Here is a 27,405-nt window from a genome sequence, read left to right as displayed (position 1 = left end):
AAATTATACCATTTGATGTTTATTTTTACCAGTAATACTGCTTACCGGGGTATTGTGCTGTTGTTTTTTTTAGCTCAGCTGTCCTTGGAAAGGTCAGGCGGAGCTTACAATATGGTTTTGCATTAAATGTGACACCCCCACCCCCACCCCCACACACACACACATTTGAGATTGTACAAAAGTGCTTCAAATCAATTTAGTAAAATCAGACAAAAGATGAACGCCTGTATATTGTGGAGATAGATACTCGCACTTTCGATTTAGCATCATTACTTCCTTGATTTTAATTAAATTCATGGTTTTCATTTTGTCAATGATTTTGAAACCTGTATTGGAATTCCTCTTTATTTTCTTGATTTTAATTAATTTTGAAGAATTGGTGAAATCAGTGAAATTTAATCCCACTAAATAATCAGGTCATATATACATGTACGCAATGTGAAGAAATCACTTGAGTCTTGACGTCTAAGTGGATTGCACATCAACAGAGCGTAGAGAAGCGTGTTTACTTTTGTGGGGCGTTCTTTTGTCGTGGGACTTTATGATCGTTCTATAGGTTTATTTTCAATTTATTAACCAATCAGATTTATCGTTGTTCTTTGACTGTATATGTAGTAAAAACATGTTTTCTTAGCTTTTTGATAAGGATTTTTGGGACGGGGATTTAACCTCAGTGAGTCTATGTTTCTAGTTTTATGATTAGATAGTACTCATTAGGTTAATCACTTTCCAAAGGGATTTTCTGACGCAGGTGCATCAGTGGCTAATAGATTAAGTCACAGGCATCATTATTGAGTTAACCTTTTCACCACCACTTCGGTCTTTTCATCACAAATTCACAAAATAGTCCTGTTTATACTCTGCACTTTGCTTCAGAAGCTTGGGACAAAAACAGCCAAACTGTTTGAGTAAAAACTGAAAGTTTATTCTAATATTGTCTTTTGGCTACAAAATTAGGGTTCATTTCCAGAAATATTGAAGAATATAATAAAAAAGTGCCTACAAATTTGGGCAAGAAAGTACTCTGGGAATTACCAAAACACAGCTTGTTCAATTAGAAAATATCTTTACATTTTCATTAAACACAAGTTTGAAACCTAAAATTGAGGTGTCCCCTGATTAACTGCTTGAATTGAAAGTTCATCCATTTACAGTAAGATTCGGCACATGACGCCCTTATTCGAATTTCAATGATATATGATTTGCATAGTTCATCTTGTTCGACCTCTGTTATCTACTCCGATCTTCGTTCATAACACACGCACAGCTTTGTTAAACCAAACAATAACCCAATTTTTACTGATAATTCTTTTCTCAGTCTGTATCGGTTATCATTTCAATTTTTTTTTAGCGACACTGATCTTGTCACTTGTCATTGTGCCCAGTAAAGTACGTGTTTGTTTGATGTGCTTTGTCTTGGAGCGCTGTTTTATACGACTATAATACACGCCATGATTGAACCTCAAGCTGTTATAGTCTGTTCAAATCTACTGGTACCTTTAATCAGTCTGATGACTCACTCTTTCACGATATAATCGGGTATCATCTTCAGGAGTTAATGAAAGGGTGTTTCTATTTAATGAAAGAATTTCAATAGAAGTCGTTGATTGTAGTAACCACTGATTATCATCAACATTTAGTCCAATTCACTTGATTGGATCAAAATTAATATTTAATTTTATATGCACTTGGTCGTAGTGTGATCTCTACTAGTATAATTATTTAAAACTATATATTTTTATAGTTTATGTGAATTCAGTATATCTGGGGAGCAATTGGATAATAATCTGTCTGACATCTGTCCGTCGATGTTGATGTTCCATATAAGCTTTCAACTTCCTGGTCGGCTTTGATATCTGCCACGTACGAACATGATGAAGATTCTGATTTTAGTGAATTCATTACAAATCAAGTTCACAATGGTTGCTTTTATTATTGAATTAGGAGGAATTACGTTTGTTTTAGCAGAGACATTTTTTTGTGTATTTAACGAGTGAGGAATAATTTTGTAGTGGTGATTCTTTAGACACAGTGAAATACCAAATTGTCAGCATTACTGGCAACGAAAAAACAAATAGCTTACTGAGTGTTTGAATAAATAATAGCAATTGGTAAAACTGTGAACAGCTTAGTGTTTTTCATATCATTCCATTAAACATTGATGATCAGTTTGCCATTGTGTAAAGCAAGTATTAATGCTACCATTTAAGTTTTCCTCAAAAGCTGTATTCAAATAAAAACACAAAGGGCTACGTACGTGTGAGGCCAACAAAATGTTTTTCTGTAAATTAATTTCTTTTAGGCAAAAATCCTGTATAGTTTCTTTTGTGGGCTTGTACACTCTCAATTTAATGAATTTCTTTTTTAAAAACATGTTAAGAATATTTATCTGAATTTAAAAAAAAAAAATTATTATTGCTAGCAGTGAAAGAAAGCGGTTTAACGCAACGTTTGCTAAAAGCTTCAATGAATAGCCAAAATGAATGGGAAAGTATTGAAGTATTCCATGCAAATCTATTTTTAAGTTCACTAAAGATTATAATTATTATTACAATTCATAAGATATTTGACAGTAATACTGATTTGGGCTCATCATGTGTTCTTGATGCGTAGATTAATAGTATTCTGTGTATTTTACCTCATCGACATTTGCTACGAATTTCACTACAAACCGTGGATCATATTACTTCTTCGTATTCTATATTTTAAGCCGCTTTTCATGTATCAATCTAAATTTAGAATTGCCTGGAGTTCAATTTGTCATGATGTCGTGATCAGATAGCTTGTAAGCTTTTAATATATAAAATGTGAATTTTAGTGAACAAGCGTTTTTGTTTTGATGAAATTACCAATGGTCCACTTACTTGTTTGTAGGGGAGTCTCAGTTTTGCTTTATGCTTGTAGATCAATTAAAATAATTTTGTTTTATTGTTGTAATGTTAAACACACACCCCCCCCCCCCCAAGGTAGAAGAAAATTATCACCATGGCAACTTCATGACTAGTGCTCGCCAGTTGTTTTTGTTATGGTGATATGACTAAAATTTTGTTTTGTTATTTTCTACTTCCGTGTGCATAGTACACAACAAGTCTTTGTGGTTACCCTGTCTGTCTGTATGTATTACCTAATTTGCATAATTAGTCAATTTTCATCTTTTTTGCTTATATTTCAAGTACCAATCACTGCATTTCAATAAAACTTGGTACATAGATGCTCTAGAACAATGTACAGACCTGATTAGTTTTGGGTTAAAATTCATGCATACTAATTACCTGATTTGCATAATTAGTAGATTTTCTGCTTTTCAAAAGTTGGTGTTAATATATATTCTCTGGAACAATGTACAGACCTACTGGGTTAAAATCTGTTCATATTAATTACCTAATTTGTTTAATAATTCATAATTTTTCTGCATTTACATTGATACAATTGTATCTCAAGTTCTAATCACATTTCAATGAATATTGGTACATAGATGCTCTGGGGTAATCCACAGACCTGATTAGTTTAATGTTGATAAATATGCATAATGATTATTTAATTATTGTTATATCCCCAAAAAATGAGATGTAATTCGAACTTGTGGTAGAAATAAATTAGACTGCAAGCCACAGATATACAATCAAATTTATTTTCTGTATGTGTTATAAACTTCAATAATGTGGATCACATTGTTTTCACATTGTACGTCTCAAATAGCAGACAAATATTAGTTGCCAAGCTTCTTGTTTGAAAGGCTAATCTTAAATTTTGAATTAATTTCTAATATGCGTCCAATACTCTCATCTCAGCACACAGGACTTCTTTCTAAGCTTTCTTTGATTGTGACTATTGTTTTAGTTTTACTTACCAATGTCACTTATTATGATATTATGATTATATTGATATATAATTACATTATATTTACATTATTATAATGTCCGCCACTTGTACAGGATTTAGTTTATAAAACACTCATAACTCGTACTGTTTATTATGCACAATCTTTTTATTGTTAAGTGAACATCAATAGTGTAACGAAACCATGAATATGGGCTTTACTTTTTTTTGAAATAAAATGGGCAGGGTGATCAATAGTTTCACTATGTTATTCAAGTTGAGTCGGTATTTCTGAAGGGCCATTGTAACTGTGTGCCAAATAATTTCAGATAATTTTGGTGTTAAAATATGGGATGTCATTTCCTAACTTTCTCCGTTTCCAGTGTACACAGGGCCAGTATATCAAGTGTTATAACAGTCATGGTAATACCGTTTTTCTGGATGAGCCTGAATTAAAACTGAAAATAACACTTTTATTAAGGGACAGTTGTAAAAATAGAGAACTTGAAACAACAATCCATTCCAATACATGTACATGTATCACATGCCTTGATTTCAAAGTCAAGAGTCTTCAAGTTCAAAGACTGTTCTGCATTAATTTTAAAGCATAAGGATATGGGGAGTTGGCTCTTGCCCTCTTTTTTTTCCACCCCCAGTTGGGTAGAATTAATTAAGATATTTTTTTGTTATTGTAATTTACTAGGAGAGGTTATGGGTGCATTATGTAAAAGAGACGGGGTAGAGATTTATATATCTTCAAAAGACATCATTCTTGAAGGCGTACAACTCAACTTAGATAGACAACCTATCTCGGATTCCAGTCACGAAGAAGTCAAGCAAACGGAAGTATTGATGGAGAAATTAGCATCGTCCCCCGGAAAGGTCAGTGTGCTTTGTTTTCACTTATCGGTAGTGATAGAATGAAATCTTTCGATGCGTCAGTTGCAGGATGTACTCGTATTCGTTATAGAATAATGAATTATTTCAGAACGTAATAAATTTCTGAGCATGTGCAAATGACAACCTCATGAATATATAATGCTGGTGGCAGTCCTGCATACTATATGGTACATGTAAACTCCTAATGGCACCAATGTGAATAACGTCACAATGCATTACTACATACGATTATTTTTTTAACGAACAATTTGTCTAATAACATTATTTTGGAAAACGAAGTGTTCTTATTGTGTCAGTGTAATTATTCGAAGGTCAATAAAAGCACAATGAATGTTGCATTTATGTATGGTAATTAAATCTAATTTGCAATAGAAAGATCCCAAAAAACGTGAATCTGATGAAAAACGTTTTTGTCAAATTTAGGAGTGCCACACTGCAGATGCGGCTAAAATATTTCACGACACGGCAGGTTGGAAGAATCTTGAGACTTGGATGAAGTAAGTGACATCTCTTGATATTATTGACCCTTTTTGTTTGACCTTTTCACCCCTAGAATTATGTAAAAAAAATAATGACAAAAAATAATGTGTATCTTTCTCTAATTATTTTTGCTTCTTTTGTGATGATTCTTGCATCATTAATTTAAATCTATGAGAAATATCTTTGAAACAATTTTTTTTGTGAACAAGTTTACTGCAGTCAAAAGGCCCAGTGTGTCTTCCCTAGTTTGTGCCATGAAAAAGTCATTGCTTGCTCATATCGTGGATGAAATCAAAACAAGGTATGCCGATTTTGTCATTCTAATCCAGCGTGCATACCTGCAATCTTGTTATCATCAATGTCAAGTTTATACTGTTATTAGCCCCCATGGAGCAATGCTTGAAATGGAAGCTAGTGGGGACGAGCAGTGTCCATCGGTGGGCTGGTGAGGTGTGTTTGTAATTGTACAATGATTTTTCAGCAATGATCAGGCTGATTTCCATCAAATTTTGTGTGAACCTCACACAGTGTGTGTTTGTTGTGGCATCTCGTTTACCATTGATCAGAGAAAGCTGGGCCTCGGAGGCTTGAAATGCCAACAGGGGCCGTGTAAATGCAGTTACCGGTACGTGTTTGCATTCAATTGAAATTTGAATCCCTCTTATCTAAGTAACCAAATTTACTAAAAGCATAACATTCTTGTGCAAGTTAGCCTTTGTGCAAACACACTCCTGAAACAAGTCATTGACTATTAATCTGTGTGACACTCAGTTGTGGTAATGGTCCAAATTTCACAATACAAATGTATCTCTCTACCCTCAATGTCTAAAAAAAAAAGAAGCTCAATAATATAATTGAATTCAAGCTGTTTAACATTGTGTGATAAAACCAACATCATGCCATTTGCATAACGATATCATAATGATTGTTGAGCTTTTTTAATAAGCTCATTTGCATAATTATAAACAAATATGTTGGAAATTAGTTCAAGCCACATGAGCTGAATCGTATGTTTCTATGATCGTTTGATAATACTGTTTAATTTTTGGCGATTTGATGATTTGATGACATTTGTGACGAAAATTGTTTTCAAAAGTAACTGACATTCCGTGAGAATTTTCACTGCTACAAAATTTCGCAAATTTCATTGACTTGTGAAAGTCGAGAAAATTTAATCGCTCACAAAATTAAAGAGGTTTTGTATAGCCATTGTAGCCCTTTAAAATGACACAAACGGCATTTCTGCAGATTTGTGTGATCAATACGTTTTAAAAATTTTGTGGAAGAAAAAAAGTTGATGTATCGGTGTCTGAATGACAAATGGCAGTGTTTCTATTGATGTATATTTTTGTAGTATCATTTCCAACCATTCTTTGCCGCTTGCAGCATGGTTTTATAAAAGAAAAAAAAAGATTAATAAACGAAAATGGTTTTCAGAATGTGCAGATTAAATTATTTCAGCATCACTCAACTTTTACTTATCATTTTCTCCTTGTTGTCTCATTTTAATATCTGAGAAATCCATAATTCATCTGAGATGAAACAAAATTAATTTAGATAAATACATGTTCATTATTAAAATTTGTTTCAACCCTGAAGGAATGGAAAATATTAAGTGGTTATACGACTAATGGGTTTCAAATTCAAGTTCATCCTGATTTGATTCTCTCAATAACGAGGCTTTGTACCTGGTGTATCTGATTGAAAATAAAGCCATTTAACTTGGTAGTTATTCTGACATAAATTGGAATACACAACTTTTGAGGCTGGAAAATCATTTCATGTATTTGTCTTCACTAAGGGGACAGATAATTCAATTCTGAATGTATTTTTCCCATGTAATTTCTTGTTGTGATTTTGTGACAAAAGTTGGTTTTCATTTTATATTGTCATTTTCATTTTCTGTAGATTTCATTTCAAATTTGTCTTCATTCAGGAGTTGGGGGGGGGGGGTCTTTTGAACAACACATTTTTGTGTGTTTTCTATATTTATTTCTGACCATTAGTACTGGACATAATTTTTCTGTATTATAAAAAAAAAAATTTCAATTTATTTTTTGTGAAAAAAGTAAAGTTGATTTTGGATTTCAAATGTGATTGATAGATGGAATAGATGAATCCAAGTGAATCCCTTATGATTGGACTAATTTCTCGAAACTCTGTGCATTGTCATGGCAGTAAATCCATCTGTAATCATGCTTATTCACGGGACGCCTATTGTTTTGTGAAGTGTTATTAGGGTTATTATCAGCAACGACTCAATCTCAGATTTGTGTGTATATTGATTGAACTAATTTTGGCAATATTTTGCTTTTGCTTTTTGTTGTTGCTTACAATGGACTCATTTAATACAACTATAATGGAGCATCTGTTCAGCGTACATGACATCACCTGATTTTGACGTTTTGTTTGCGATCTCTATTCAAATCTTGAATGTCAGTTTAAACTGCGTTAGCTATCAAGTGGATTGGGTTTTTAACGACTATTTTTTCTCCCAATTAACCTTTCTGCGAGTTTCCATTTTGTGTTGCTATCACCTTTTTTCATCAGAATTTCTGTTTCATATAGAAAGATGCGTGAATATCAATGATGTTTAGCCTTGGGGTGAAGTACCCCTCTGCAATTCTTATACATGTAAAGTCTGGAAGAGATCTCAAATTCTTGTATTTGTATCCATGAAAGGCTGTTTGAATCACCACTTTGAATGCTCTGTCAGTTTCAGCCTTGATAACTATTATGTGCCCATCATTTGATTTTTTTTTTTGCACATTGCTGTTATTGACAGTGCTGAACACTCAAGGGGGGAGATTGCCGATTCCTTGAATCTATTCTAACACTGTATCATACATAAAAACCGACGATAATTGGCATTTAAACATTATGAAATGTGACCACCTTGGCCTTTTCTAAGCATGTTATGTTTTCTATTCTACATATATGCATCTCTTCGTTATTGCAATAACAACAGACAAACGATGTATCTGTTGTAACGTGACAATAGAAGAGACGATTCAATATTAACATGTCTGGTTTTTTTTGTTGTTTTTTTTCATGCTCACAATTTGAGCTTTGATGTTGATTCTGTCTTTCATTGTTTTTTGTTCGCTTTAAATCGCTTTAATTTTATGAAATGGCGAATTTTGTTGCACTGAAAATTTAATTTGTAATAAAGTCACGTGATCACATCCCTTTTTGTAAAACGTTGTTCTCATGATGTCATTTAATCATCATTAAAGTAAAAATCACTGTTTAAGTAAAAATAAATTCAATCAAAACATTATATAATAGGTAGATCACTTGATAGCTTAGGTCACATGAGATATTCGGTCACATGACGTGCTAGCTCACTTGACTATGCTATCTCACATCAGTCACAAACCACCAATTAACGAGGATGACATGAAGGTCACTTGGGTGATCAGAGCAAATCAGCGATAAACAAAATGCATTGTAGGCCTTCTGGGACCAATATTATCTGAATACAGTCAGGTCTGAAAGCTGAATTACTCCCCGGGTTACGAAATTTTAATTACATACAACACTGAGGTACTCCCAATTGACGAATGTGTGTGTGTGCGTAGTTAAGATGCAACTCGTGTCGGTGATTTCAAGTGCACCAATTAAAATGAGTTATGGAAATCTGGGGAGGCAGTGATTTATTTCTCACTTGGCGTCAGCGTGATGAGGAGTGATTTTAATTGCCACGTTGACTGACTTTTAATTAGATTGCTTGCCACTTAAATTTTATGTTTTTTTTGTTTGATGTCTGTAAAAGAGAACAAATTTGGTGGTTTTTGTCAGTGAATAATGTAGAGCTTTTAAAATCGTTAAATATTTATAGGGTTTATTTTTTGCTAAATTTATCGTATTTTTGATTTAACTCTGAAGTGATTTTCGTATCGTGTCTCAGTCGTATCTCAACAACCAGGGTATAATGTCCATAATTAAGTGATCTTTAATTAATATTTATAGGGTTTATTTTTTGCTAAATTTATCGTATTTTTGATTTAACTCTGAAGTGATTTTCGTATCGTGTCTCAGTCGTATCTCAACAACCAGGGTAATGTCCATAATTAAATGATCTTTAATTATATTAAAACCAGTCTCTCCAGTTTCCTCAATATATACTTATGACTATGAGTAGATACAAATTCTGTGATAATACACGATTCTCATCTTTTGAATCCACTATATAAAGAAAACATTGTTTAAATTTTTGTATGTGCTCCAAAAGTTGTTTTGCATATGAAGCACCAAATTTCACTCTAACCCACCATTATACAGAAATTGATCTTTGGTCCAGGGATATCAATATTGTGCTTTATTCTAAATAAATACCGGTAAACATGGTTTGGAATTTAAAAAAAAGAAGAAAAGAAACACACAACTTGGTTGTCCAGTATTTCTTCACATGAAAACACAGTTGTCCAATCAAACTTTTGTGTTTGACAATATTTTCCTCAAATCAGCCTGAATAATTTTTGCTGAACAAATTGCTCGAAGACAAACAAGTTACAAGCTAGTTTTTGCAGGAAACCATGGTAACACTACGTTTGACTATAATAGTGTAATTTCTATATTTATTTTCATGGCTGTCTCAGTGGGTACCCTAAATTCATACATACTTGTTCCATGACAATTAGTAAAAACAAAATTGAAATTGTTGATACCCCTCCCCTTCTGTCAAAACAGTTGAGGAAACAGCCTGACTTTCCTGACGCAAGTCTCTGTCGGAGCCCAATTATTTTACAGTAATGAGATTCAATGAGAAGTCCTTATCATTAATCTCTGCAAATATAGATGATGTAAAACATACATGTACCCGCTGGGGAAATAAATCCATATGAAACCAATGATACGCACGCACTGATTTCATACTTAATATACGAGTTGTTAAAGGGGCTCGTTATTTTATTTTTGGAACTCTTAATATATATTTCATGTATATTGACTGATCGTAATAACATGTCCGCTATAAATAATATAAGATGGAAATAAACAATGTTTATGACAGGTATTGTTATTACGGCCTGCTAGGCATGTGTGTAATATCAGCTGTTTTAATATTTGATAAGGTCTTCCGTGGCTTAATCAGATATTTCCAGTATTGGGAAGTATATCGTGACTGAGATACAAATACACTTTGGGCTAATTAGATATTTTTTCAAAGATTTGATGAACGTCACCAAATATAGGTTTATTTTCTTGTAATTTTGCAGTTTTTGAACGAACTCTTACTTCTACTTAACATTGGGTTGATTTTTTTCAGATGTCTGCAGTGTGTCATAGTTGGTTGCGGCACTCAGTTTTCTGAGCAGATTACACAGGATTTGTTGGACCTGCTGTTTCAAGCGCTGACACATACTAATCGGTTTGTCAGAGAGACTGGTTACTACGTGTGCTCGGCAATAGTAAGCTGCGGATCTCAAGAGGGTAAGGGATTATAGTTTTGGGGAGTGGGTCTCGCTACAATACAATTTTTTTTTTGCCCATGATTACAAGACTGGCTGTTGTTAATCTTACTCAAAAAAATGCATTCTGTGATGCACAAGGTGACGTTAAAAGCTGTATTTTGAAACTGAAAAAAATACTCTAATTTGACACTAGTTGGGTATCACTTTAATGGTTAGACAGTTAGCGTTGTGTTACACTGTCTTACTCGTATCGAGGCCTTAGGTTAGAATGAAACTAACTTTTTTTTCTGTATGCTTAAATGCAATACCGAATAATTACAAGAAAAGCTTGAAGAGAACAGTAAAATATTTAGTGAAAAACAACCAAAAAGAATCACCATCTCAAATAATGAATCATGAGTAGTATCTGATCTTTTGCCTTCTATGAAATATCACCATGTTAAAAATTGGTATCGTCACACAATCTTTTCTTCTCCATACTGTTTGTACATTCATCAGGTACAAGTAATATAAATACTATGTTGTTTACCGAACCATTTCAGTAAACCAACAATATTTGCTGAGCAGTTATTTGTTAACCTTTTATAATATTTTGCGCTTTTCTTTGATATCTGATAGAGGACGAAGGAGAACCCATGGAAAGCGAGTTTTTAATGGCAGGACAACCAGATGAAAACCCCATTGTACTTCACGGCAACGAATTTGCCCTGCATCTTTCAAATGGTTTAGCGGACAACTGGAGTCAGGTATGATCCAATTGGCCTGATGCATGATCCCTAAAGGTCACACATCCTGGTAAATAAGCATGACCCCCCCCTAAAGGTCACACATCCTGGTAATTAAGCATGACCCCCCTAAAGGTCACACATCCTGGTACTCTCTTGGGTACATCAAAATATGATATTAAGAGGTCATCACAAAAATACCACACAAAGGCTTTGATGCAACCCAGTGCTGCCTGAGTGCATCATTTGCAGTGTTCTTGTGATAACTTTATTATTATACATCTTTTACCTGCTTGTAGTAATAATTTTAAAAAAAATTATAACCTGAATTGAAAATGCAAAATATTTTGTGCTGTGAGTGACAAAATTCTATATCTATCTTGTGCTATATTGCTTCTGTGTCCAATTTAAACAAAGGAAAGTGTTAAATTTGAAGTTGGTAACGTAGTTTACCCCATAAAAAAGTTTCTTCAAATGAGTGCTGTTACATTTTAGAACGAGTGCTGATACAAATCAATATTATTTTTCAACGTCTACAGATGATAATCTATATTTTAAATAAATGTGGGTTTATTTTGTGACAGATGACTTTTTGTGTTCAAAATGGTTAACGGACGTGCAAAAGTTCATGATTTTCAACATAGTTCTTTCAGAGTTTCTTGATCTTGCTCAACTAATCTGTAAACAATGTCTAATTTTTTCAGACAATATCATGATTATTATAAAAATTCAGATAAAAAAAAAATTTGGCTGTACCTAAATTATGTTGATATTTTATCTTTCAGGTAAGATTAGCAGCGTCCGTAGCCACCAGACAGTTCATCATGAATCTACCGAATGAAGAAGCCAGACAGATATTTTATCCGATACTTATACCCAGGATGTGTCTTAATAGGTAAATTTAGGTATATATTGGGTTTGATTCCCTAACGTTTTCAGTGACATCAGTACAAGTTGAGATTACCATATCTGTTATTACAAATATTTATTTGTGGGTGAAGGAGTTTTTTTATAAGGCAGCTTGAGTTCTGCAGGCTGTTCTCAATAATTAAAGTAATTAAATTATTTATACAGAGCTGGAAAAAGATGGGTTGTGAGTTCCCTGGGCATTTTCTTTCTCACAGAAAGGGGAGGGGGGGGGGGGGCATTTTCCTAATTTGTTCAATAGTTTATTATACATACCCAATAATATCTTAAATATATATACAGATAACAACATGTTATAAATATACTTTGTTTTGTGTGTATGAATGAATGAAAAACAAGTTTTTCATGTTATATGAACATTTCCTAAATTTTAAATATAAGTTCACTGTGACACCCTGTCTTAATGACACCAGTGAAATATTCACTGTTATAAAGTTCTGCTCTTTCCTGTGGCTCTTATTAGTCCCCGTTCAGGCGAAGCCTGAAAGGGGAGTACTAGTTTTACTTTCTTTCTCATTATTAAGTTATCTCTCACATTTTCTGAGAGACTCTGCAGCAGATGTCAATGAAACTTGGCAAGTTGATGAACAAGTCTGTGTTACATATGCACATAATTTTTTTTTCCAGATCTGAAAATCCTAAGTGGGTCTTTTTCAAGATTTTCATCCAAAATTACCTCTCTCTACTACACTAACAGAGCAACTGAGCATCCTCAGAATAATTGATTCTGTTAAATTCAGATTCAGATTCATGTATTCCTGATTTCTGATTCACAAGTTTTACCAAATGTATTCGATCGGTAGTGTATACTTTTCAGAACTCAGAACCAACTTTGCAGAACCTCAGAACCCAATTTCAAAATAGCTTCCTTATCATCTTTTAGGTTATTATTAATATGACCACAACCTACCCAAAACATATGCAAATTAGCTAAATCCAGTTATTTCCTTTGATCTCAGCAACCATTGAGCTGATTTCGTTCATATTAGGTATGATTACACCTTGACACGAGTAGATGTGCTTCTGACAGTAATGACCACACCCTCCCAAAAATATGCAAATTAGATCAATTCAGTTGTTTGCTGCTATCTCTATCACCACCGTGTTGATTTTATTCATATTTGGTATGATTACACCTTGACACGAGTAGATGTGCTTCTGACAGTAATGACCACACCCTCCCAAAAATATGCAAATTAGATCAATTCAGTTGTTTGCTGCTTTCTCTATCACCACCGTGTTGATTTTATTCATATTTGGTATGATTACACCTTGACACGAGTAGATGTGCTTCTGACAGTAATGACCACACCCTCCCAAAAATATGCAAATTAGATCAATTCAGTTGTTTGCTGCTATCTCTATCACCACCGTGTTGATTTTATTCATATTTGGTATGGTTACACCTTGACACGAGTAGATGTGCTTCTGACAGTAATGACCACACCCTCCCAAAAATATGCAAATTAGATCAATTCAGTTGTTTGCTGCTATCTCTATCACCACCGTGTTGATTTTATTCATATTTGGTATGATTACACCTTGACACGAGTAGATGTGCTTCTGGCAGTAATGACCACACCCTCCCAAAAATATGCAAATTAGATCAATTCAGTTATTTGCTCTTATTCCAGCAACCATTGGGCCAATTTAGTTCATATGTGGTAGGATCACACCTTGAAATGAGTAGATGTTCTTTTGGCAGTAATGACCTCGGCCTCCCAAAAATATGCAAATTAGATCAATGCAGTTATTTGCTCTTATCTCAGCAACCATTGAGCCGATTTTCTTCATACTTGGTAGGATTAGATCTTGACACGAGTACTGTAGATGTGCTTCTGACAGTAATGACCATGGCCTCCCAAAAATATGCAAATTAGATCAATGCAGTTATTTGCTGCTATCTCTACCACCACCGTGTTGATTTTTTATTCATATTTGGTATGATTACACCTTGGCGCGAGTAGATGTGATTTTGGCAATAATGACCACACCCTCCGAAAAATATGCAAATTAAAACAATGCAGTTATTTGAACTTTGATTTGACCCAGGTCCTGGTAATATACTAAGACCTTAATTACCGGTAACAAAGAAGTCATGTACATTAAGGTTCACTCAGATTAATGAATGCAATTTCTTGAGCAAGTATACATGTATGACAAATAGTTTTGTTGCACTTGTGTACTCTGAGATTCTGAAAATGGGTCAGTGGAAGTTTTTAGTTGTCAGTACAAAACTAGATTATGGGAAATCACTTCATGATGAGTTGTACCCACATAGAGTACATATTCATTCACCTGTTTGCAGATGTTCCTTGTACTACTTTATAATCAACTGTGACATTTATGTCTTGTTATTTTTGTCTTTTGTGCAATTTAAAGCAATTCATGATATAAATCTGACGTAAAGAAAACCTTTAAATTTTTTTTCCGTGTTTTGCAGGTACTATGTTGCAGAGGGTGTTCGCATCTACTCTCAAGAAACATGGAGAAGAGTCACAGGAAGTCACGGAAAAGAACTAGTAGAAACTTACATTGCTGACACAGTAAGTTGTCTAAACATGCCATTGTTATTCCGAGTACAACCAGAATATTGTTTCGAACACTTTCTGTATTTCCTCTTGCTCAGAGTTATAAATGTCTTATATATAATGTTTAAAACAATTTGATGTTATTGATACTTTCTTTGGCTAACTACAATTTCAAGTATTACCTGGCACCAAAAAAAAATTAAAAAAAAAGTATTTCAATGTGATAATATGTGAAGAAGTGCTTCATAATGCTTCATATGCTTCACTCCTCCAAAATTAGAATTTCGTTTCCAATCCATAGTACTTTTATAAATGTTATGATCAAACCTTGTTTAAAAGTAAATTACACATTTTACTCCTTAACAAATCTGTTTCCTTTAACATAATTAATAAAGCTAACAAATCTTGTATGAACTAAAACAAATTGATGTTATGTTACAGTGCCCCATGATTTTATTTGATGTCTTCATACATGTATCACTATACCTAGTGGTTTAAATATTTTATAAACGTAGTTGGATAAAATTCTTTTCACAAGGTCAATGTATTGTGTTTTTCATGATAAAGATACATAAATAATAGATCTGTTCCTTTGTTGTCCTACTCTAGGTGGAATACTATATAGCTCAGACGTTAGCTGATAACCATGCAGTACGGGAAGCTGCCTGCGCCTGCATAGCTGAATTAGGGTCTAAGGTAAAAAAAAATAGTCTTTGATCTTTTTGTTGAGATTGTTAAAAAGCCAAAATGGATCCAAAATATTAAGGAAAATCTGTGACAGAATTACTTATATAGAAACAGATTATACTAAAAAAAAACTATAGCAAAACTTTGAAAATACAAAAAATTTAAACTAAAAAATGAATATATATCCAGACATGGAAGGAACAAGTAAATCACTATCATAATTGTAGGACAGAAGGCAACAAACTAAAGAACTTATAAATTACTTAAACATGAATTTCGTTTTGAAAATTAAAGACTTCAATCTAAGGTAATTACTGTCAAAATTTCATCTATGTGATTACAACTTAGATACTGATAAGGTTCGAGGATGAAGTACATTTCGTTTTATTCTTTACATTCTTTCACATTGATAAACAAAAATTATCTTGCCGGAATGTGGAATAAATATAATTAATAACCCTAATCAATAATTAATTTTCGTTAAAATTGTGAACAACAACATTCTATTTTCAAAATATCTCAAGAAGAATACAATTAACAAATCACCAATAAAATAGAAGAAGTGGGCTTAGCTGTAAACTGTTACTGCAGAAAGTTGTGAATAAATTTACCAGTAAATGGGATGACCTTTGATCTCTTGCTTTCTGTTATTTTTTGTTATGCTGATGTGTTTTGATTACCATACTGATGTGTTTTGATTACCATACTGATGTGTTTTGATTACCATACTGATGTGTTTTGATTACCATACTGATGTGTTTTGATTACCAAGCTGATGTGTTTTGATTACCATGCTGATGTGTTTTGATTACCATGCTGATGTGTTTTGATTACCATGCTGATGTGTTTTGATTACCATACTGATGTGTTTTGATTACCATACTGATGTGTTTTGATTACCATACTGATGTGTTTTGATTACCATACTGATGTGTTTTGATTACCATACTGATGTATTTTGATTACCATACTGATGTGTTTTGATTACCATACTGATGTGTTTTGATTACCATACTGATGTGTTTTGATTACCATGCTGATGTGTTTTGATTACCATACTGATGTGTTTTGATTACCATGCTGATGTGTTTTGATTACCATGCTGATGTGTTTTGATTACCATACTGATGTGTTTTGATTACCATACTGATGTGTTTTGATTACCATACTGATGTGTTTTTATTACCATAGTGATGTGTTTTGATTACCATGCTGATGTGTTTTGATTACCATACTGATGTGTTTTGATTACCATACTGATGTGTTTTGATTACCATACTGATGTGTTTTGATTACCATACTGATGTGTTTTGATTACCATACTGATGTGTTTTGATTACCATGCTGATGTGTTTTGATTACCATACTGATGTGTTTTGATTACCATGCTGATGTGTTTTGATTACCATGCTGATGTGTTTTGATTACCATACTGATGTGTTTTGATTACCATACTGATGTGTTTTGATTACCATACTGATGTGTTTTGATTACCATAGTGATGTGTTTTGATTACCATGCTGATGTGTTTTGATTACCATACTGATGTGTTTTGATTACCATACTGATGTGTTTTGATTACCATACTGATGTGTTTTGATTACCATACTGATGTGTTTTGATTACCATACTGATGTGTTTTGATTACCATAGTGATGTTATAGTAGTGTATTGAAGTTATTATGTTAAAACGGTACGCTCTTGACATATTTGGTGATGCCATGGAAAACATAGCAAGTTAAACTTGTTCTCAAACGTTGCAATTTGATAGCATTATTTCTTTCTTTCTTTTTTTCTCTCCAGGTAACCAAGGATTGTGTAAGACCACACGTACCAAGATTGCTTCAAGCGTTACTAGACTGTTTTCGAGACGAGAGTTGGCCAGTGAGAGATGCAGCATGCATAGCTTGCGGCAACTTTGTGCAGTGCTTCCCAGATGAATCAAAGTAAGCAAATGTTTGCTGGTGTATTGCTCTATCCTTGCCATAACCCTAATTGCACAGTATTGACTCATGTCATTGTCTCATTGTCATACCCGTGTACCATTGATGCTTCATTCTATGTTGTGTCCGCGTCAACTGTGATTGACGCCTAGGGAAGTTTTTATATTAAGCTGAAAATAGTAAATAAATCAAAGCGGGCATTTTCTGAATAAATTCACACCATTTTGACTCGTGTGTTGTGTTCCATTCGTCCGTCCGTCCGTCCGTCCGTCTGTCTGCATCATTTTGATTTTGTTCAAAGTTGGTACAAAAGCAATTTGTTATGAAATCATTATTCAGCTTGTTTTATTTGTTTCATTTTGTTTGATTTAACCTTTGACTGACTGGTGCCAAGTTTTGTCCCTGGAACTCAACAAATGGACATGTCATCAAGGTTTCTCTGGCATGACGTGGCCGAATTAATTGAAACTTATTTTTGTTTCATTATTTTGTTTCATCATTTGATTCAAAATTTGTGTTTCAGAAAGGCAATACACGATGGTGTGAATATTTCTGGTAATGCAATTAGATTTCTTTTCTAATATTTGTATGTACTTTGCATTCTCAACCAGTCCTACATGTGGACTGGTAAAATTCCATATGAATGAACATTATTTTTCTAGTGATACAATACAATTGAACATTTAGTTATTTATTTTTTTTTTTTTTTTTTTTGAAGACTGGGTCTGTGAAATTTAGGTTTTGTTAAAAGCAGAGTATGGACAACTCTCAAGTTACTTACTGCTCGTTTCTCTTCATATACTGTAACAAAATCCCATCACTTCTGCATTTGTCTCGCAGGGGCTGCATGCAAGCGCTGTATCCTCTATTTTTCAAAAACCTTGAAGATAATATTCCTTCTGTCAGGCAAGGTGCTGCAGTAGCGTTGTCCAATGTTGCTAAGGCCTACGGTAAGTGTACAAGAGGTTTGCATACTCCTACAATGCACTCAAATATAATATTGTTGATGAAGGGGATTTGGTGTTAGGCATTTATTAAAATATTAAAGAATTAGTAATTGCAAATGAAATGGAGATATAAATATTTGGCTCTCCCGATGCAACTATCATTCCCTGATATGTAGCGGACACATCTTGCCAAATTGTCAATTTGTAGTTCTCTTCGTAGTATGCGCCTGATATGAGTTGATTTTTATTGTATTTTCAACATGTTTTAGATGTCATTCAGTCCTCCAGATTTTAATGTCTGTCTATAATTGGTCATTCAAAATTTTTCATTTTACCAATCAAATTGCACCGGTGTTATTTGTCTGTTGACGTTTGTGATTTTGATTGTTTACATATTCAAAAGTGTACACTTCTGAGTTCACTTGTGCTAAAACTTGATGTTTTATCGCTTATAGGGGAGGAATCGTTAGAAATTCTTTACACTCAGATAAGGCAAGGTATAGAAGGTTTAGAAAACCAGCCCAAGACGACCCAGCAATACTCTAGTCTGGAGAAAGGCGTGGCTACATTCGGCGTTGTGAAGAAGCTGAGGGACAACGATATGGAACTGCATACTGGACAGCAGGTAGTGTGAACCTCTAAATTGTTGATTTCAATTTTAATGCATTTCACTCACTCTAGGACATTCGTGCATGGGGACTGAGTTTCCAGAATATCACTAGTGATTTCCAGTATGTGAGATTTTTTTAGTGACTGTCATGTTTATTTTGTATTTCAGATGTACTCGTGTGGTTCCCTGGCACCCAAGATGGGCCGTGGTGGTGGTTGTATGGATCATAAGTTTCAGAGACCATCGGAACCCTGGGAGCTATGTGATGGGTATATATATATCCACATTTTTATACTGTTCTTTATAGTTTTTATTTCATCTTAGTATTTAGGAAGGAGAAAATAATGACATTCTACTTGGACTTTGCATTCTGTTCAATTTAAAAGCTGCGTACCTTTTGTTTCATCATGATTTACTCTCATTTTGTCAATATGTTTTCTCTTATGCTTACAAAATATATATGCATGGTCTTAGAAATCATATTTGCTCTATTAGATGCACATCTCTAATAGAAGGGCAGATAAACCCAAAATCGATGCGATTATAAGTTTTTGCCCATTCGTCACTAACTTTACAGTTCACATAGGTGAACGTTCAGATAGCAATAATTTTATTTTACCTTTGAGCCTGTGAGTTACAGTGATTTTCACTGGTGTCCTAGGGAGTCTGTGACTTTCATTGGGGTCCTAGGGAGTCGCAACAACTTTCGCAAACTTTCGTTCTCATGAACGCCCTAAAAATTATATTATGACGTGATTTATATTGGCAAAATCAATTAGTTTACAGTAAGCCAGAAGAACCACGAAAGAAATGAAAGCGAAGTGTAAACAATAAAAGCAATGAGAACGTGCTCACATGGATGACTTAAACAACGTTTTCAACTCTTTGAATGCTAAATTTACAAAATAAACCCAAACAATTTTTTTCATATTTGTTCAAAAACCATGTTCCTTTGGTCTGAAATTAACAAAAAAAAATTATTGAAAAAAAAATGTCTAGAATGATAGCATGAACAAATATTTCAATCAAGCGGTTACTGATATCTACCCAGTGTTGGCAGTTTGCTGATGTAAAATTCTGAGTTAGAAAAAAAAAATAGCTGAAATAACATGCTTGCTTAAACAAAAAAACAAAACAATCGTTTTACAGTATTTACACAGTCACTGGAAAAAAAAAACGGATCCTAGTGAACATTTCTCCTATCTATGGTTGATTGGTTTTATCACTTTCTAATCTTCTCATCTGACCTTTGATCTACGTTGTGACATGGATGGAGCAGCTGTTGTGTTGAAAACAAACATGATATTAATTACAATGTAATTTTCGTCTGCAGTTGCGTCAGTCTCTTATCAGAGCTTTCTTCAGTGGAGCTGGCCGCTAAGCAGCAAATATCCGAGTACTTACCCATGGTGGCCGAAGCGGCGAGGAAACGCCATTACCCACAGCATGTTGTTTTTCTTGAGACGATATGTAAACAGGTGAGTTGAGGTGATCTGACAGTTGTGGGCCCTTTTTAACTTTTTAGTTCTGCTGACGACTTTGTTGAGCAGAGCTTATCATATGAGTGATTTTCCGTGTCAACTTTTTACGTATTCGACTTGTTGAAACCGCAAGTCTGATTGCTTTGATAATATACATATAGGTAGACCTCCTTCAAACGTGTTCATTTCGTGATGATATCTTCAATTCTCTAATTATGATGAATATTTTTGGTAAAAAGTGATATTTTCGACTTCTTGTTGAAAAACTGATTGCTTTGATAATATACATCCAGGTATTACAGTGTAGACCTCTCTTAGATTTGCTCATTTTCTAATAATATCTTCAGTTCTTTAATTGAAATGTGCATTGCTAACTTCGGAGCTATCTCAGCCGAGAGTCTTGTATATTGAAGTTATAGAGGCTATGAATTTGGTCAATGAGTGTAGAATGTGACATTGTAGGGGTATGTTTTTGTGATAACCTGTCATTCAATTCACATTCATGTGTGTGTAGTATCTGGTTTCATGCTTTAATCATTTGTATCAGGACAGTCTTGAATTAGCCAATTCTAGAATTTACGTGGTTATACACCGTAACTTAGTTTATACTGCATGGTATTGATAACAGTTTGTATTAACATGTATTAACAACAGCAATCTGATTTGCCGAAACTTGTCAATTCTCGACAGCTGGGAGTATAAATTTGTTAGTTCATGGTCACTTGATAGTTATGGCACATAGTCACTTGCGCTTTCACTTGTTGTTTATATGCCATAACCATCTAATCCATGATGTATATTACCGTAGTACATTTATGTATAGGCACCCCCCCCCTCTTCTTGAGTCAAACCTAGTGTGGTGTTGTGTTGTATAAATTGCAAAACAATGGTCAACTGGGGTATAAGCATACCAACATATTTGATAAATTTGGTGACTTGGTTTGTGAAAATTACCTCTATCCAAGAATATGATCATTTCCTCTCCAGACCAGAGAGAATTGATTTGTGAATAAAATTAAAAACTAAAACAGTGTGACTATTGCAGAAAAAGTTGGAGAAAATAGCTGTGGGAGGAAAAATATAAATTTATTTAATAATGAATGTATTTTTTTTTCAGCTTCCAGTTATAGCTAAAAACATTGGAAAAAGATATTTTAAACCCCACGTTGAGCTGTTCTTTGATCCTATTTTTTACAGTCTGGTGAGTGATAGGTTTTTTTTTGTTAAGTCTTGTTCGTTTGTTTTTCGGTTTCATACATAAATATGATGCAATTTTGAGAAGTTTTTATTCTGCTGCTTGCGTCTTCTCAGTGTCTGTCAAACGATAGTCTGATAGACTGAGTTATCTGATGACCTTTTAAGACTAATCTGATACACTGCTTTCAGGTCAAATTAGTGCATGTTAGCATCTATGTCAGCGTGCGTGCGTGTGTGGATGTGTCGGTAGGACAGACTATTTATTATAAACTTAAATGTGTGCTCCTGCCCTGTCAAGGTCTGTTCTTGCAACAACAAAAAAATAAAATAAAGGAGTTAACATTTTGTATTTATTAATTTATATTTATTAATTTGTTTACATATACATTTTGAAATTAATAAATTTGTTATAATAATAATGATTTGGTTTTATCAACAGTCATGTGACAACGCATTGACCAGTAGCGCAGCAAGCCAATGTCTCAATCACCTGAGTCAATTCCTTGGACCAAACATACTGCGTGGAAGAGTTGAACAGTACAATCCAAGGTAAGACTATGACATAGTCCCTGTTACATAACTCTTGAAAATTGTGCCTATAAGTTTGAAAAAATAGCAATGACGCAATCCAATGCCTAACTGGTTATATTTGTTGCCAGTTTCTTTGCAGATGAAAAGACAATACTGGAATAATTCTGCAAACAAGCATGTTTCGTTTATATTTCTGTAAATGTATTTTTCTTCTTTTTTTTTCAGCTATCTGGACAAATTAGAAGCAACTCAATTCATAGCAGCCTTTTAGACATTGGTATCTGGCTGTGAAGTCTGCGATGCGTTATTCAGATGTCATCAATATGTTGCGTCACCCTCCTGGGTGGTTTAAGCGAACTGGTCTTTGTATGACTCCTTAGCTCAGTGGAGATGAGCATAATACCAACAATACCATCTTCACTTTGTTGGCAATCAACACCACCACCCCCGCCCCCCAACCCCCCACCCCCTAACTTTCTGATTTTTTCTTAAAGAATGAGGACTACCAAATGAAATGAAATGTGATCCGATACCAGAAAGTTGAAGAAACTGTAAAAATATACCAGAGAAAAGACCATTAATAACATTATTAAATTGTGATAGATGTTGAAAAAAAAAAAAAATGGAAGTGAAAATTTGTTTTTTGTTTCAGTATTTTGATTGAGCTGATTTTTGTTGTACATTGTAATTAAGTTTTATTTTTTAACAAAGCAACGTTATCCCAATTTATGGTACAAACAGATTTTATTTTTAAATTTCATGTTTATTAACCAGTTTCTTTTACACAAAACTTTTACGGTAGTTTGAAATTCCCCAGGATGAAATCATCAATTCAATTCAAGGAAACATTTCATGGTGTTCGTGTATACTTATAAATGTAAGATGAAATGTACATACAATGCATTTTCTCAGGACCTCTGACAAGTTGACAGAAATATGATTTTACGTTTACATATGAACAAAAAAAAAAAAACTATTTACATTTTTTGTTTCTTTTTTAAATGAGCTTTTCTCTGTGTTATACAAAAAATTATAGCTTTGCTTGTAATTACAACAAGCTGTTGCCATGGATACTCATACACATATTGTGTTGTTTGTTTCGTTGACCCACCAGAAGTGAATGTTATGGCATTGTGTGGCTCTATGGAATGGATTACTCAGCAGTCTGTTGCTCACTACGCTTACGAGAGCGGTTCCGTTTTGTGATGTTCGAGGCAAATACTTGCAAGCTCACTTTGGCTGAAGATGGCCTTTAGATTTAAACAATTTGAAGAATGTGTATTCCTTTTAAAATGTATAATTATGGTGTTTATCATTATATGCAAGGTATTTAATGTACAATGTTCATTTTTGTTGTGATATTGTAAGATCATGACATCTCACATCAAACTCCACCAATATATTCAGAATCACTTCAATTTGACACAGAACCATAGGTAACTGTATTGAAAAAAAAAAGGTCAGCACCTGTTACATCTGTGTGTCTAATGTCTCAGAATTTCTTATTTGACATAAATACAAAGTCGTGATTTCTGTGTTCTATACAGAAGTGTTGATGTCATAACAAACAAGAAATGAACAGCTATCAAAACGTATACATTGGGAAATGTACAAGCATTTGTATGAATGATTTATATTTTTAATAATGTTGTGGTTGAATTATTTGTCATGCTATGTTTGCTATACTAGTAATGCTTGTGCTCGTGTAAACGTTATGGGCGCGTCTTTTGTCAAAATAAGTTGTATTTTATAAAATAAATAGAATTTTAGGTTTGTGTGAACTTTGATCGGAGACGTGTTTCTCATAGAGCAAATAGAGTATCATGAATACAATCCTTTGTATACAAGAATTTATAAGATTACAATCGTATACCCAGTCTTTCTCGAACAATTGACGCAAAGCGTTATAATATAGTTCAAATGCAGAAGAATGTAAATGTTGATTGTATTTTATTGGTTTTTATTTTGTCAATGTATCGATATTTTGTTTTTATCTTTTCAGTTAATCATTAAATTACTTGTGCATTAAAGTTTAATACCATGGATGTTTATTCTGTACTGAAAGTAATTTCAAGTTACTGATCATAAGGGTGTTGCTATAGTTACTGTTTTTTGTTGGGTGGAGGGGGGGTTGTTGTTGCACTTTTGAACATTTCGAAATTATTTATTTGTTGTTGGCTGTCATCGAATCAACATTGATAGATACAGATAGAATAAATCATTTCAGTGTTTTTACTTAAAAACAGTATTTAGAAAGGTATAAGCCCTTAAATCGTATATATCACAAACAATTCAACCAACAATCAGTTTACAATTCTATTTCCCCTGACAAGAGTGTGTTCTCTATGTAATTTATTGTGTTCATTTCAAAACTGCACATGCACTCGTACAGTAACTTTTTTCACTGATAAAACTCGCTTAACAAATGTTAAACAGTAGAGTTAAAAACATTATTTTTTTGGAATTTGCTATGATCCTTTTGTGTCATGATAAAATCAGGCAGTTTGGATATGCAATGCATTTTGTCAGTTTTACTGTAACCACCCGTTTTAACAAATTTTCATTCAATATTGCTCTAGCATTAAAGACAAAGTAATTTCAATTTATTTGTACGAGGGCGCTGTTACATTCTCTGGTTTTATGTGGGACATCAAAATCCAGTGACTGTTTATTCAATTCCTACCAGTTGGCATAAAACGTAATCTCAATTCAGTATGAGGACATTTATGAGAATTTGTTTTTATAAGAGAGGGCTGAATTAAAATCAGCGGCAGATTCTATGATCAACTTGAATGAATGACCGAGAAATTTATTTTTAACATATTGACCATGAGGGCGGTATCACAATTTTGTATTTCGTTCTCCAGGTACGACTAACATTACCTTTCAATTTCATTGTGGAAGTCTGTGTTTCAGAGCTCATACCAATAATTATAACTCCATAAACGACAATGTTAGCGTTTGGGTGAATTAAAGATCAAAATACTGTTAATTTTTTGAAACCACATGTATGTGATAGAATTCTAGACAGGGCTAATAAGAAATCTGTAATCAGCGAAACAAGTGTCCCATACAAAAGACCTTTCCCTATACATACAGTATTCACAATTGTCGGACAAAACTTGGCCAGTATATTCACCTTTCAGTCGTGTGTATAATTTCATAAAACCTTTGCCGAAAATAACAATATTTAATTAGTAAATGGCTCGTTTTGTTAATTACAGATTTCTGATTATCTGTAATTAGCGAAACGAGCCATTTACTAATTAAATATTGGTATTTTCGGCAAATATTTTGTAAAAATTGTGCGTATATAAAACCTGGTTACAGTTTATTTTTATGTTTGTCATCCCGTTTAGTTTCGTTTCGTCGATTACAATAAGCCGTTGACCAGCCCAAACTCCTACAAAATGGATTTCTACTTTCATTATTCTCAGAAATTCCTCCAGAGTTGCCCAGATCTCGGGGGGTACTTGCAAAAAATACTGAGAGGGGCGTGTTTGAAATCCCTACCCCTTATTGGAAAGAAATGAACTTAAATTGCCCACCCCTTTTCAGACAAACTGTTGATATTTGACATCCCTTTCCAGACAGTAAGCATAAAAAGTACCAATGGAAAAGCAGGTGGGCCTGAAAAAAAATGCAAAATGCTTTGACGATCGAAATGGTTACAGAAAGAAAAAATCAGCATTCTCCCAATTGTTGGATCACTCAAGCTCTACAGACAGTATTTGGAAAATATGGACACTTTTTCAAACAGAAATAGTGAAAAAAGGATAACCCTTTTCAGACAAACAGGGTAAAATAATATACTCCTTTTCAGACAGAAGTGGTAAATTTGGAACCCCTTTTCGCGGCACATATACATATAGCACTTCAATGTGAGTACCCCCCCCCCCTCTGTGGCCCAGATCCACAGGTCATCGGTAGTTGTCAAACAAGCAGTCTCTCGGCTGAGATAGCTCCGCTGTTAGCACTGCACATTTCAATTAAAGAACAGAAGATATCATTAGAAAATGAACAATATGCATAGTATCAATGCAATGGGACTTGCTGTTTTCAACAAGAATTCAAAAATATCATTTTTCACCATAAATGATTGTGGTTTTTAACAAGAAGTCGAAAATATCCTTTTTACCAAAAATATTCACCAAAATTAGAGAATTAAAGATATCATTACAAAATGAACAAATCTGAGAGAGGTCCACATGTAGTACCTATATATGTAATATTAAAGCAATTGGACTTACGGTTTTTAACAAGAAGTCGAAAATATCACTTTTTACCAAAAATATTCACCAAAATTAGAGAATTAAAGATATCATTACAAAATGAACAAATCTGAGAGAGGTTCACATGTAGTACCTATATATTTAATATCAAAGCAATTTGACTTGCGGTTTTTAACAAGAAGTCGAAAATATCACTTTTTACCAAAAATTACAAAAATATTCACCAAAATTAGAGAATTGAAGATATGATCATGAAATGAACAAATCTGAGAGAGGTCTACCCAAGGTACATATACACCAAGTATCAACGCATTCAGGCTTGTAGTTTTCAAGAAGAAGTCGAAAAAGTAAAACGTTCACACTGACGACGACGGACAATCACTCATATGATAAGCTCCGCTCGACAAAGTCGACAGCGGAGCTAAAAAGCTACACGCACAAGCCTAACAGCTGACATCATTGAAGTACGCCCTCGTACGTCGTATTTCAGATAAAACTATGAAAGAAAACCGATTGGTTAACAGCCATAAAAAGAAAGCATGGTGAAACCCGCGGGTGAAATAATTTGTTTTATACTGCACTAACTATGTATATTATTATTTTAATATATGAACAAAAACATTTAGTTGCATGTTATCGGAGCGTTCTGAAATGAACAACTTGCAGTACAACAAAGTAATTTCAACTTACTGACTATGAGGGCGCTATCACAATTTGAAGTTGAATGTACTACTGTAATTTCTGGTTGCATGGTGGATGTTCTGCTCGCACATAAGACTGCACTATCACAATTCCTGGTTTTACAAAGCACATCAAAATCAGTGGCATACGTTTTATTTAAAAGGCACCATCATCAATAAGTGATTTTTTGCTGTTCACCGTGAGATTTTGTGTATTGTGCAGAAAGTGTGGGGCTAAACATCAGCTGCGAAAGTCATGATTTGAAAGTCTTAGCTTATAGCTCAATGTCAAAATTTTGAT

General features: G+C 33.8%; 1 protein-coding gene across 1 annotated transcript in view; it reads left to right on the top strand.

The window, feature by feature from the left end:
• Positions 1-24,228, top strand: part of LOC146748662 (uncharacterized) — a 41,278-nt gene extending 17,050 nt beyond the window's left edge. Inside the window, exons 2-16 of the mRNA XM_085494288.1 lie at positions 4,523-4,701; positions 5,143-5,216; positions 10,469-10,632; positions 11,232-11,359; positions 12,124-12,233; positions 14,709-14,811; positions 15,406-15,492; positions 17,287-17,429; positions 18,267-18,376; positions 18,829-18,998; positions 19,152-19,252; positions 20,317-20,461; positions 21,582-21,665; positions 22,101-22,210; positions 22,418-24,228. Of these exons, the coding sequence (XP_085350414.1) occupies positions 4,523-4,701; positions 5,143-5,216; positions 10,469-10,632; positions 11,232-11,359; positions 12,124-12,233; positions 14,709-14,811; positions 15,406-15,492; positions 17,287-17,429; positions 18,267-18,376; positions 18,829-18,998; positions 19,152-19,252; positions 20,317-20,461; positions 21,582-21,665; positions 22,101-22,210; positions 22,418-22,463 (1,754 nt within the window). The 3' untranslated portion in view covers positions 22,464-24,228. The remainder of the gene's footprint in view (positions 1-4,522; positions 4,702-5,142; positions 5,217-10,468; positions 10,633-11,231; positions 11,360-12,123; positions 12,234-14,708; positions 14,812-15,405; positions 15,493-17,286; positions 17,430-18,266; positions 18,377-18,828; positions 18,999-19,151; positions 19,253-20,316; positions 20,462-21,581; positions 21,666-22,100; positions 22,211-22,417) is intronic.
• The last annotated feature ends 3,177 nt before the right edge of the window (positions 24,229-27,405 follow it).

Source organism: Saccoglossus kowalevskii, chromosome 2, assembly GCF_978046115.1.
Source record: "Saccoglossus kowalevskii chromosome 2, keSacKowa6.1, whole genome shotgun sequence".
In the NCBI taxonomy this organism is placed as follows: Eukaryota; Metazoa; Hemichordata; class Enteropneusta; family Harrimaniidae; genus Saccoglossus; species Saccoglossus kowalevskii.
Note: the sequence above shows the minus strand (reverse complement) of the source record. Positions and strands in the feature narration are given on the sequence as shown.